At 32.4% G+C, this 12,994-nt stretch overlaps 1 protein-coding gene across 6 annotated transcripts in view; it reads right to left on the reverse strand.

The window, feature by feature from the left end:
- Window positions 1-1,494: 1,494 nt before the first annotated feature.
- Window positions 1,495-12,994, reverse strand: part of csw (protein tyrosine phosphatase non-receptor type corkscrew) — a 149,124-nt gene continuing 137,624 nt past the window's right edge. For 5 of the 6 annotated variants that reach the window (XM_074170598.1, XM_074170596.1, XM_074170599.1 and 2 more), the window contains 4 exons: window positions 11,837-12,038; window positions 10,208-10,359; window positions 9,674-9,909; window positions 1,495-3,966 (listed from right to left, as the gene is read on the reverse strand). In XM_074170598.1, coding sequence (XP_074026699.1) covers window positions 3,858-3,966; window positions 9,674-9,909; window positions 10,208-10,359; window positions 11,837-12,038 — 699 coding nt within the window. In that variant the 3' untranslated portion in view covers window positions 1,495-3,857. Of the gene's footprint in view, window positions 3,967-9,366; window positions 9,475-9,673; window positions 9,910-10,207; window positions 10,360-11,836; window positions 12,039-12,994 lie in introns of all 6 variants that reach the window. The other variant, XR_012464405.1, reaches the window with a different exon arrangement.

Consider the following 12,994-nt stretch of genomic DNA (forward strand, 5'->3'; position numbering starts at 1 on the left):
TACTCATGCTGCTGAAATTTCCGCTAATATAAAAAACCCCGCTTATCATTATACCTTCAATCACAGATTTCCTTATTTTGAGCAAAATAATGAAATTGCCCAACCTCTGTACGTAAAAATGACTGAAATAGGAAATAACCCTGTAGTTCCTAGAAACGTCATGACATTCAATTACTACACTCCACCTTGGACAATAAAAATCCCATGCTGTAACACCTAAATTACGGGAGTTTTTTCCCACCATCAAACCGTTATTTTAACACCTCGTCACGTGTTTCGAGCACCAAGGAAGATTAAACTGTTTAATCTTTCTCTTGAAGATGATCACTTGGTGATCGAAACACGTGACGAGGTGTTGAAATAATGGTTTGGTGTTGGGAAAAAACTCCAGTAATATTCATTACTACACCAAACGTTCCAAACAGTGCATCACAAGTACCTAACTTAAGTTCACAAGAAAAACAAAACGCCATGAACTCTTATTCAGGAAGCCTTCTCCGAATTCATCTCCAAATACAATGAATACAACCTATACAAGGATGCCTCGTAGTCTTCTGTGTGGGAGCTGCCGTCGTCGCCATAAGTGATATGGAACATGCTTATCGTCTGCCGTCAATTTGTAGCTTTTACACAGGTTAACTGTACGCCATAGCTCAAGCCATAGCACACTGTGAAAAACCGGAAGTTAACTTTATCATTTTCAGTGTTACTATCTTCATTCGGGTTTTGAAGGCCGTCGTAGTTTTGGACGGCCTAACTTTCTCGCCAGCACAAGTGGCTGGCTTCTTCAGAGGTTTATGATGGTTGATGATTCACCGATGACTCGGGAGCAAAATAGTGTTATGCTTTTGCCCATGGGTTTACCAATAATTGACTACACTGTGAAATAACCAAACTCAACTTCATTTCACTGTTAATACAACAAAACACTTCAACTAAAACTTCAACTAGTATTCAAATGTCTATCGCCTTGTTAGATCGCTCTGAACCGCACTGTCACTTGAACTTAACTATCTCGATAGGCGAGTGGGACGCGTTTATTTTTGGCAATCGAAGACGGCAGAACATTCGCCGGAATTCCATTGAAGCCGGTAGCGTTATTCTCGCCACGTCTAGAAAGTCCGCGAGCGCAGGTTGAATGGATCACGTCACAATTGATTTATGACGACCAGCGGCGGCCGGCATCATTTTCTTTAGGGCATGATTTACAACAATAGTATCAAGTTTTGATTCCTTACAGCCTCATGAACAAGTCTGTGAAATTAAGACCAAACACTCGGATATTGATGGCAACAAAACCAAAAAAGATATTTTCTAAAATATATGATATAACAATAAACTGTGGCAACTATGAAAAAAGATCAACTGTTTATCAAAACTTGAATCGTGCCAATACAGTTGCCTAGTAAAGGCAACTGTATTGTTTGCTGAAAAGTAGGACCCCTTGCCATATAAAATTTAAACTCAGCAGTCTCATGAAATAAAACAAGTACATTAGTAATAATTTATATTATGTATATATAACAAATTGACAAAAATCTTTACATCTCAAAAATGCAAGTGAATATATAAACAACGCTGACAAGCTTAAAAATTAGCACCAATATATTTTATGCCAATAGGTCGCCATTTCTTTAAAACAGTACAAATAATATGCAACAAAATATATAGCTAGTGTAATGAGAACTAATTGTACAGGAATAGTTTGATAATAATTCACATTTATTTTACAATTAACACACAATAAACTCATATGAGGTGATATAACTAACATTCAGTTAGATTTCAAACCTACTGTATGAGGCAAAAATTTTGCAAAAATATATAAAAATACATTACAAATCTTAATCAAAATCACGAATCTGCATCACAAAAAAAAGAATGTAACTAAAGCTAAGCCTGGATTCATTCATTCTTTGGAAAACTTTTATCAGACCACAAAAAAACCAGGCGTGAAATCGAAAACTATTCCAGATATCATCAAACATGAAAAAAATATGTGAAACAAAATATTTCAAAATCCGTTGTTTTATCAAATATATTTTCAATGAATAAATCTAGAAATTCGTATTGATAGAAGTTGTATGTAGCTTGAGCGAATTTTTTGAAATATATTATACAAATGGCAGCTGCCTGCCTGTAATTACTGTATGCAAATAATAGTTCAAATCAACTACATTGGATGTTAAAAACGTGACTTGATTTGTATAACAGCCATATATGAGTTTTGATAAAACAAAACTGATGATACAATTTGTTTCACTGTGAAATTTATTCATGACTTTTTTTTTGATGACAATCATGGTTAACTTAGGAACTCCATTTCTACATATTGTTCACGTCTGATCACTATCCACCAAGCTAATGGTCGGTTTTTTTCCAAAATAATAACTCCTATGGAGTGTGTAGCATATATATAAAACAAATAAAAAAATATATGTAAAAAATTGTGCCTCAAAAAATACATTTTTAAAGAGAAACTCAAATTGTACCTTCATTTGTTTTTATAGTTCTTTTCAGGCCGTATTTATAATGAATATCTAAAATTGTTTGCAATAATATCACATTTTGAAATTTGGAAAATTACTCAAATTGCATTAGATTAGTTAGCTAGGGATGCTCCAACGTTAAATCTGGACAGTTTTGATAAGAATCACCTAAATGTCAAATCTTTTACATACTTCATCTGACAGAATTGTTGAGGAAGAAAGCAATTACACTCATGAAAGCATAATTTATTTAAAGCACATTTACTTTGCAAGGTAATAATTGTTATTGATTTTTTCAGCAACAAAGGTTATTGGTAAGGGTGTGAACTGACCGATTAAAAATCTATTTCTCTACTATTTGCTATATGAAGGATTTTTAGATTGAGGAGTCTGATCACTTCTGATACCGATAAAAATCTTTTACTTTTTTAAAATTCACATCAACTTCCCAGGTTATTGAATTTATTTTTATCATGAAAAATATCATATTCAAATATTTGTTCACATGTGTAACGAGAAAATGCCCAAAGTAAATAGCTTTTCCACTTCTCATTTGGAAAGAAAAGAAGCAATTCAACTTCACTACGAAAAGTACGGTATTACTTCAGTTTCTTCAACTTTCTTTCATCTATCATTAGTTATGATACCCAAACAAAACTAGGTTATTAAGTTTAATAGTAGTTTTCTTGAAACAGTAAGAAATGTTATGCATCATTATATTTTTCAGTACAAACTTTTTAAACTCAACAGAACCTACTCCAGCGGCTCTGTTAATTTTACCATTTTATTTATATGGATTTCATCTAATATTGTGTCCACTGATTTGAATATCATTGAATACTGAAAAATGTACTACATATTTACTTTCAATATTCATTCTTAATATAAATTTTGTTTTAGAATTTGCCAATAAGCATTTAATAAATGAAAAATAAAAAAGATTTTATAGAAAAACAATATAATTCTGTTATCAAGTAGGACAATATTAGATTTCCAAATAGCATAAACTTGAAAATGATTTTTTGGAATGAAACTGAAAAAAGTCATGTAATAAGAAGATAAAATTACTAAATTACATTAAACTTTGTGAACATTTGCTTTCAATGTCTTTTCCCCCATATTCGTTTTTTCTATGCACAGCCTATTTGAATACTTTCTTCCTGAATCGTTCTCATCTTCCTATGAAATATTAGTGGAACAAACATAATTTCAATATGTGAATATGTCAAATGTAATGAGCACCACTGCTATCAAATAGTTATTTTATGAGTAACAATATTAACACGTGTAACTATATTTTAGTTCACTATAGCACATTGAGAAGGTACACAAAGTAGAATTGGAATAGAAATAATATATTCTCAATTATCACGAAGCTTTTCTGGGTGGTGGAGGTGGTGCAGGCAACGATATTGAACCAGATGGGTTTCCTGGAATGTTTTCATACAACATGGGCTTCACCAAGTCCTCTGGTGGTCTGTAAAAATATGACATGCTTATATGATTTTAGACAGAAATTATGTTGGTGAAAATGTAAATATATCATGAAACAAGTGATGACAGTTCAAATACATTCTTACATAACTTGGTAATTTCTTCAAATGTTCAATACATTTTTTTTGGGGAAATTAATATTTTGGCTTTCTACTTCTCCATATTTATATAAAAAATGTGAGAATCTTCCAAAAAAAGGAGAAAGTAATTGATTTCAAAATGAACTCTATACAAAAATGTGTAGTTCATGCAAAGAAATAACTTTCAGACACCAACTGAACGAAAAAGCCCTCTCGAAACAACTACTTTCTTATAAACATTGATATTACATATCAGTCGACTCAGGGTCAGAAATGCTTTATTTTCATAAAAAAAGTTTAGGTTTTGTTGACAAAGCAGGCTAAAACAATCTGAAATTTAAGACTTGTCATCCTGTCGTCTGCCACTTTATACGGTCCGAACGTCTCAACTCGGGTATTTCAGGTACTTTAGGTAAATTTGCCTGTATTTGTGCTGCATCAGGTACTATTCTTTGTGTTAATCTTCAATAGGAATGTGTATTTCCTAATCATCATCTTTACAGATCAAGACGGTATCATCAGCATAGCTAATGATTTTGAAGTAAGTATTCAGGAGAAAAAGATTGTTTAGGTGTATGTTGAATAATATCGGTCCTAACACTGTTCCCTGAAGCACGCCACACAATACGGTTTTTTCATCAATTACTTTGTCACCTTTTTTAACAAATTCTATTCTTTAGATAGCTTGCGAAAAGATCGTATGGTATACCTCTTATTTCTATATCTTCAAGGGTTTTCAGAAGTATATTATGATCTACAGTGTCGAAGGCTTTTCTCAGATCGATAAAGACACCAATTGATGGTGTCGATTCATCTGAGGAATGATAGATTTTTTGTGTTAATATTCTTATTGGATCTTGTGTAGACATATTATTTCTGAAACCATACTGCGAATCTGACATTTAACGGTGTTTTTCTAGAAACTTATTGATTCTTCTTTGAATAACCTTTTCCAAAATTTTTGCTAGGCAAGTTATTAATGAAATAGGCCTGTAATTAGCAACATCACTCTTATTTCCATTTTTGTGCTGAGGTGTGACTACAGCCATTTTGAAAGATAAAGGAAAATATCCCTATTCTAGTGATTCATTGACTATGAAGGTAAGTGATTGTGCTATGTATTTCGAGACAAGTTTTAGGGTATCTGCTTTCAGATTATCAATCCCGGGAGCTTTCTTATTTAACGAGTTGAGGAGGATTGAAAATTCATCGAAATTATTTGCTATACTATGAATGTTGCTGTGTATAATTTTGAAATTTTCATATCGACTGTTGATTTCTAGAACTTCCTTTACTTCTTCAGCTGTTTCTAAAGAGAACGAGTCTAGTTTGGTTACAACAAAGTCCCTTATATAAGGATCCATACTCATATAGAGTATGATCAACAGATAAATAATTAGAGTATTTGACCCAATCTAGGAATGCATGAAGCTAGAGACGTAGTTTGATTTGGACTTATAAACCTAAAGATAAATAATGTGAGAAGGCGGTGATTACTTCGATGTTGAGTTGTGTCTTGTGTTTGGTCGTTCGTTGGTGTTTTCCTTAATTGGTTTTTTTGTTGTATCTGTTTTCCTGGTATTTCGAGGGTTGTGTGTTAGTTCCGTATATTTAGAGGTTTTTCTTCGTGGGATTTGGATATTGAGGGGTGTTTCTTCACTTTCTTCTTTCTGGGTTTGTTTTTGTGTATTCAATGGTGTACCTGGGTCACTGTTTACTTTGGTCCCTTCAAATATAAAAGGGGTTGATTCTAGTTCGGCAGCTGTATAAATTTGGTTGTCAACAAACAACTTGTTGTTTTTTATGAAAAAATTTTTCTCTTCGTTTTGTCTAACAAGATAAAGATGTCATCTGAGGATTTTTCCTTCTTCTTTTTGTTCAACTGTTAAGTCGTTTACAATGTGAATTTGAGTACTTTTTAATTTACTGGCACTTTTCAAAACTATAGACTTCTTGGAGAAAGAGGTGAATTCAATTTTTAGCGGACTTTTTCCAGATTTACCTAAGGAATACACGTTGTTCAGATCCGATTCATCTAGGTTGATATCTAAAAGATTATTTAGGATGTTAATGGTTTCTTCTGCTGTCAATATTTCGTTTTCTCTCCTTTCTATGCCAAAAATCACAATGTTATTTTTCTTTCCTGCTCTTTCGAGGTATTCTATTTTGCTTTTTAGTTTTTGATTTAATCTCTCAACCTTCTCGACTTAATGTTAAATTTCCTCTACTTGAAGAGAGATCCTAACTTCAATCGCCTCTATCGTAGCTTTCAAATCTTTCTTGCATCTGACCAATTCTTTGAAAATTTGTTTGTGATTTCGATTTCAGACATATTCAACGTGTACGGTCTGCTCTGAATTCAATGAATTTTGTTGCTGATAAGATAATTGTTTGTATTGGTTTTTATATTCTGACTGCTGTTTATATGCGATCAAATGCAGGAATATGATGTTGTAGATCGTTTAGGAACTCGGAATTGAATCTCATTAGGTAAACATGATATACTTACATTCGTATCTTGTTTTGGAAAATAACTACGATGTGTAATTTACGTGATGTTCACTAAACTAACTGGAGCGATCAGTGATATGTACTTCACAGTATTGCAGACCACACAACAACGAAATCAATTCAATCCATGATGATAATACACGGCAAATTCAAAATACATTTTCACAACCACACAAAGGCAAAAATATTTTGTATGATGGAGTTGATTTAAATAATAAAACACCTGATATTATTTCCTTTTTTAGGTCATCCCAATATTTTTTCTGAAAACGGGAATTTTAGGAATTAGACGGTCGGTAGCCGGTCGTTTCGACATGGGTGCTTTGTTCACTCACTCAAATCGACCGCCGTGTTGGTCGCTGGTTCAAGCCCCACGCTGAACGATCGATTTTCATTTGCCATCGTCCAACCCGTGTTAGGAATCACACGTTAAAAGATAAGACCTCGTTAGTGCTCAGCTCGCACAAGTTTCGACTTCTGAGGGTTGTCGATCGTAGGGGTGCGACAGCTGGTTAACGCAAAACACTCTTTAAATAGACAGATTTCAAACAGATTTTTTAAACAGATAAAAAGGTTACAAATTAAAAAAAACAATTATATAAGCCATAACTATTTGAATACAGAAACAACAGTTTATGATATTGCATTGAATAATTTCAGTATGGTAAAATATTCAACTATCTAGTATTGTTTCAAATATGCGATAGCTGTGGTTGATAAATTTTTTAATTCTGTTCTTAGTTTAGTATAACTTCTAATACGTTTTAGTGGCGGCGGTAAAAAATTTAAAACTCAATTATAATATGTAAACAAAAAAAAGTTGAAAAACTAATAATAGATAGAAATAATGAAAAATGCCAAGCAAGAATACAGAAAAAAGATTTCAGACCAAGCTACTTCCCGACATTTCGATCATTAATATCGTCTTGTGATCATAACCGTTATCTAGTGAAAATAAATTTTTAACACACGAATGATTATTGAGTGGATACTAATAAATCGAAACTTCGTGAAGATATAATTCTGTTAATGTGCTGTACTTTCTTTCATGCAAGAATTTTAACTTTTTCAGATTTTTGTCTATTGAATATGGTCCTGAATACTCAAAAGGGTAAGCTATACTTACCAGCCTTTGGTGTCTGTGAAATAACACAAAATTATATCTTATTGAGAGTATTTATTCTTTAAAACAGATCAAAATTTGTATCTGCAGATATACCAAAATTTTTGCTCAAAAGTTCATTTTTGACGCTGTATAAAATTTTTAAATTCTCACACAAGAGAATGAACGAACTCTACTCTACTTGGTTTGAAATCGTTTTTCTATTCATTCATTTATATTTCAGGTCACAATCATTTGTTTTTTATGCTAATATTGGCAAAATATTTCATGTCATTATTACTTTAATACAACATGCCTTCCTATGACAGTAATAGAAAATCTGGAGCTCATTGAAAAAAAAATTTAGATGTTTTAAAGATTGTGATATCCAGAAATATATGTGTCCTGATACGCCGCCAACTTTTTTTCGTGATAATGATTTTTTCAACAGTCCTATTTGTTCTTTAAGTGACATTTGTTCAACTCAACCAACCTTGTCAGTCTTACCATTTCCGAGATAGCTATAGTGGGATCAGCTGGAAAACGGTCTGTATATATCAGCCTGATGAAATCGTAACTACAATTTTCACATGAAAAAAAATGTTGAAAAGAGAGTAACGAGATTTGAAATATACAAGTAGACTATTCTGAAACAGAGAGGCAAAATCTGATCGCCCTGCTTTGTCCTTTCAATTATATACTCATAATTATCACCATCTTCTTATAGTGAATGATTTTTCTTGTTTTATTCAGGGTCACTTCAATAAATAATCTCTAGAAAATATGCTATAGGCATTTTCTTGTTGATACTGTTTATAGGACAAAAGTTTGAATTTGAAACAATGGTTTCTTTATTAAAAAGTAGAAAACAGGCCACTGATGAATATACATCATATGTTGGCATTGTGTAGAGTTCCTATCGAATGTTTGTAGTACAAACCGAAGGTTGAAGGTAATTGTTTTAAAAGAACTCTTAATTTTTTTAATTCAATATCTATGTGAAAGTAGTTGTTCAAGGGTATTTTCTTCCAGTTTGTGTCTGAAAATTACTTCTTTGCATGATCTACACATCTTTGTATAGTGTTAATTTTTTGAAATTTATTCCTTTCTTGATTCCTTCAGAAATTTACTACATTTTTTTTTGGTTACGATGGGGAATTAAAAAACCAAAAAGCGTTTTTTACAAAAAAAATCTGCTAAAAATATTCCCTTTTCAATTCAAATGAAAACTGATGCATTGTTTCATAGTTTGCATTTCTAATATTTGATAAAAATTATTAAAATATTTGACTGAAAATTGTTAACTCAAATACGTATGAAGACTGATGTTGATGTGGTTCGAAATGTAGGGTCATTTCCTTCACATGTGCTACAACCTTCCTTTCAGAATTCATTTCATCAAAATAATACTAACACTCAGCTTTACTCATTCCAATACTGTTGATGGAGGAAAAACATTACTTTGTAATGAAGAACTATGAGTGGTGAAAATTTACTGGACAAACTATCACATTTCAAGGTAAGTGCTTGGCGTTCAAGGTCATTCAAAATGGTTAACAGTTATTTTGGTTTGAATGAGAATAAAAAAGTTGTTATGATGAAAAAGAGTAAAAGAAAATTAGAAATAGAGATAAGAATAGAGAAATCATCAAAACTTACAAAAAAGAAGTATTAAGAAAAATGCACTTACGATGAGATGTGACAGCTCGCCATTCACACCATCAGTTCATCAAGATACGGTCTATGGCAGGTACCAAGCATTATGTATTAAACAAGACACTCTACATCTACTCTGAACCTGCAAAATACCCAGTTCCTTTGAATATTTACAGGCATTTTCATGAGCTTTAGCATCTGACATCAAATATTTTCAAAACAACTTACAAGATGACTTTTATCAACAAGGGAGGGAGAGCAACAGTAAAACTTTTGACCCTGACACAATCACAATATTGAAAATTTAAATACATACCAACACATTTAATGATATCACTCACCTTGGCAGGGGATTGATTTCAGACATGGCTCTCATCGGTTTTTTTGCTTCTGGTCTGAGTATCACAGAATACTGGTTTGGAGGAGCAGGCAGCATGATGCTGTTATTGGTCGATCTGTTGTTAAGAGACGTCGTGCTACCAAAACAACTTGAGGCCATTGTTGGAGACATACAACTGTTTCCTATTTCACTACTATATTTGATGTTTGTGTATTCTCTTCCTAATTGCATATATTTCTGTAAGAACATAAGATCTGAGTGAAGACTTGTCATATCGAGAAATAAAATTGAAAGGCTAATGAAACCGGTTTTTGAACATTTTGTTAAAATGAGTATATTGAAAACATGAAAATGCTTATCTCAAGAAAATAATATGCAGATATGAAACATTATTTTATTTGAACAATTATTGTTTGAATAAAGCTGACAAAAAAGTGAGTAACGTGAGTGAAAATACAAAACAAATGTTGTTATTGAATTGTTATTGAATGAAATCGTTGAAAAAACACATGCGAGTATATTTACTGTAACTTACTTGTTCAGCCTTCATTCTTTCAGTGATTGTTTCTATGTGGTGTTGCACTGCTAAATAAACAAATTTGTATTGTGCTTCAGTCTGTACCATTCCGGAACGTTGGGACCTAACCATTTGTATTGTACGTTTTATATTTATTTCACAGTCAAGACCTGAAACAAAGATGTTTCGCTGAAGTCAAAGTGGAAATTATTCATCACAGAAATTCTTATTATCAATATACCCCTCATTCATTATTATGTTTGTCATAAATACACGCGATCTCTAAAATAAATGATCAACTTGTTCAAAAAGAACAACTGAATGTGTTGGTCGATGGTTTGTCTATTAGCAAGAAACTACTACTTAATTTGGTACAGATTCAAATTATACAGAAGCGCAGAAAGGCCCCATATTTTTATTATGTTTCTTGGAGATTATGGCTTTAAAACTCGAGCTAACGACTTTCAACGAGAAATTTCGACTTTAAACTATATATGATGGTAATCATCATATATAAAACATTACAAGGGTATGATTGCTAATAAAAAAATCTATTTGAAATATTTTGCTGAAGATAGTTTATATGCAAACAGTACATATAAATTAGGTATATTCTGGGAATAACTAGTTTCTTTATAATCGAAATGAAATACTATTTTCAGAAAAAGGTGGAAATTTAACTTCAAATGTCAAGTGATATGTCTAAATAGAAAAAAAGTTCTGAATAAACTTAATGCCAATATCCCTACAATTTGATCAGTGTAACTGAATTTTTTTCAAGATTTAGCCATTATTTGACGAAAATCTGTGGTAGCTTTATTGATAAGCACTTTATTATGAGATAATAAAAGTTTTCAAAGCCACAACATGTGTTTCACAACTCGGATGGCTTCTTTTAGTTAGTATAATACTGTAATAGAAACACTTGAAGGAGCTATAATATGATGAAACTGTTTTTCAGTACCTATATATTAATCATCAATCACACATATAATATATAATTAATAGGTTTCAACCAAGAATCTCTATGAAACAATAAAAAGCCCCAGCAGAGCAGTTTGGAAATATCAATTATCCATTTGGTTATTTTTGAGTCAAGTATTCAAGATTATTCAGACAACTAATAGAGCCATTGTTATTTCCGAGATGAATTGTTGAAAATAATTTTAACACACACAGAAAAGATCCATCCGCCTGACTGGAGACACGAACATCACTTGCAACCTTGATAGTCTGGAGCATCGAAAAAAGGTTGGGGTTTCGTCTCTCTCCTATAGATACTTTCACTGGAAGTGTTCAAGTAACTTGTCACATTTGATTCCCCAAGAGCAGTACATATCAGAAATATGCGACGGACTGTGGCTACTCTTCATTTTGAGGTTCAACTCAGTACACCTCGAACTTCACTGTTCAATTTTCTATTAAACCAGAACTGTATTTTTCATCAATTTTAGTATAATTTTTGAAATATAAATCCTACTAATTACATGTGGACATGTTCACAATGCAAATATGCAACACATAAAACATGACATTGTATAAAACATTATGTAAATGCCAATAGGTGGATCTCTGCATCTCTTTCTAGTAGTATGTATTCTCTTTATTGTCTACTCCATATTATAAATGAAGTAAACATTCACTCACCATGTTTTTTCAGTTGGTCCAAAATCATGTCTATTACAATAAAAGTTCCCGTTCTGCCAATACCCGCAGAACAGTGCACTAAAATAGCACCAGGTGGTTGATGAGGTGATTCTAATTGAATGGCTTCTTGACTTTTATTGACTTCATGCAGGAAATTCAAGACACAGCCAGGGTCAGCTGGAACACCATGATCTGGCCATGCCTAGAAGAAATTATGAGAATATTATTATCCAAGTTATTAAATATTACTTTCCAAAAAGTTATAAGAACATAGGCTTTTACGGCCTATGCCACAATTGAAGAGAACAAAATCCGTTCTGATACTTCAGGTTTCATTTGACAACAGCCTTCCAGTCGTGATTTTGTTCTCTTCAATTCCAAGAATTGGTGTACATGTGAAATGAGGAACTTAGGAATGATAGATCAAATGAGACAAAATTCAAACTCCAGTGAAAGAGTGAATAGACTAGGTCTTTGATGAACAATGCAGTACTCAGAATATGTACAACTACCGTACTGAGTCATGGGCGGTGGGAGAAATCATATCTGCGAAAAGTTTGGGTTAATGAATGGCAAAGTATAAGGAAAAAAGGAATAGAAACTTTTATTTGCAATTTTACGTTTACGGCTTGAATAATCTAACAGACTGATAACAGATGTCTACACATCTACTGCACATCTTGAGGGAAGTGCTTCTCACCGGCCATGACTCAGCCTGGTAGCTAACATATGACATATGTAGCTCATGTACCAATTTTTGTATTTCATGGCTATTAAGGTTTGATATGGGGGTTGCTAACTGTGCCCAAGCAATTAATAATATTAACTGCTTATTCCCAGTGTTTTATTGAAAAAGTATCACTACTACTCTCTTTTGTCTTAAATAACCAAGTGACTACCACAATCATAGGAAGATAATGTTGGTATTGTATATTTTTGAGTTTATGTGATGTTTCAAAGTATTTTTAATTGCATTTATTTCATCATTCATGTGAATGAGGATTTTGTTTGGAGCACAAGTATTTATCATTGGAGTCAATTATCATATGTAGTTTATGTTTATATTGTCCATTTCAGAGTTTTATTTGCATTTATTCTTTGGGAAAAAGTTCTCCCCTTTCGCCCAATATGAAGTTTTGAGCAACAACCACAAGTTAA

Source organism: Leptinotarsa decemlineata, unplaced genomic scaffold, assembly GCF_025532065.1.
Source record: "Leptinotarsa decemlineata unplaced genomic scaffold, Ldec_3_MD MMD2_P_RNA_scaffold_9, whole genome shotgun sequence".
NCBI lineage: Eukaryota > Metazoa > Arthropoda > Insecta > Coleoptera > Chrysomelidae > Leptinotarsa > Leptinotarsa decemlineata.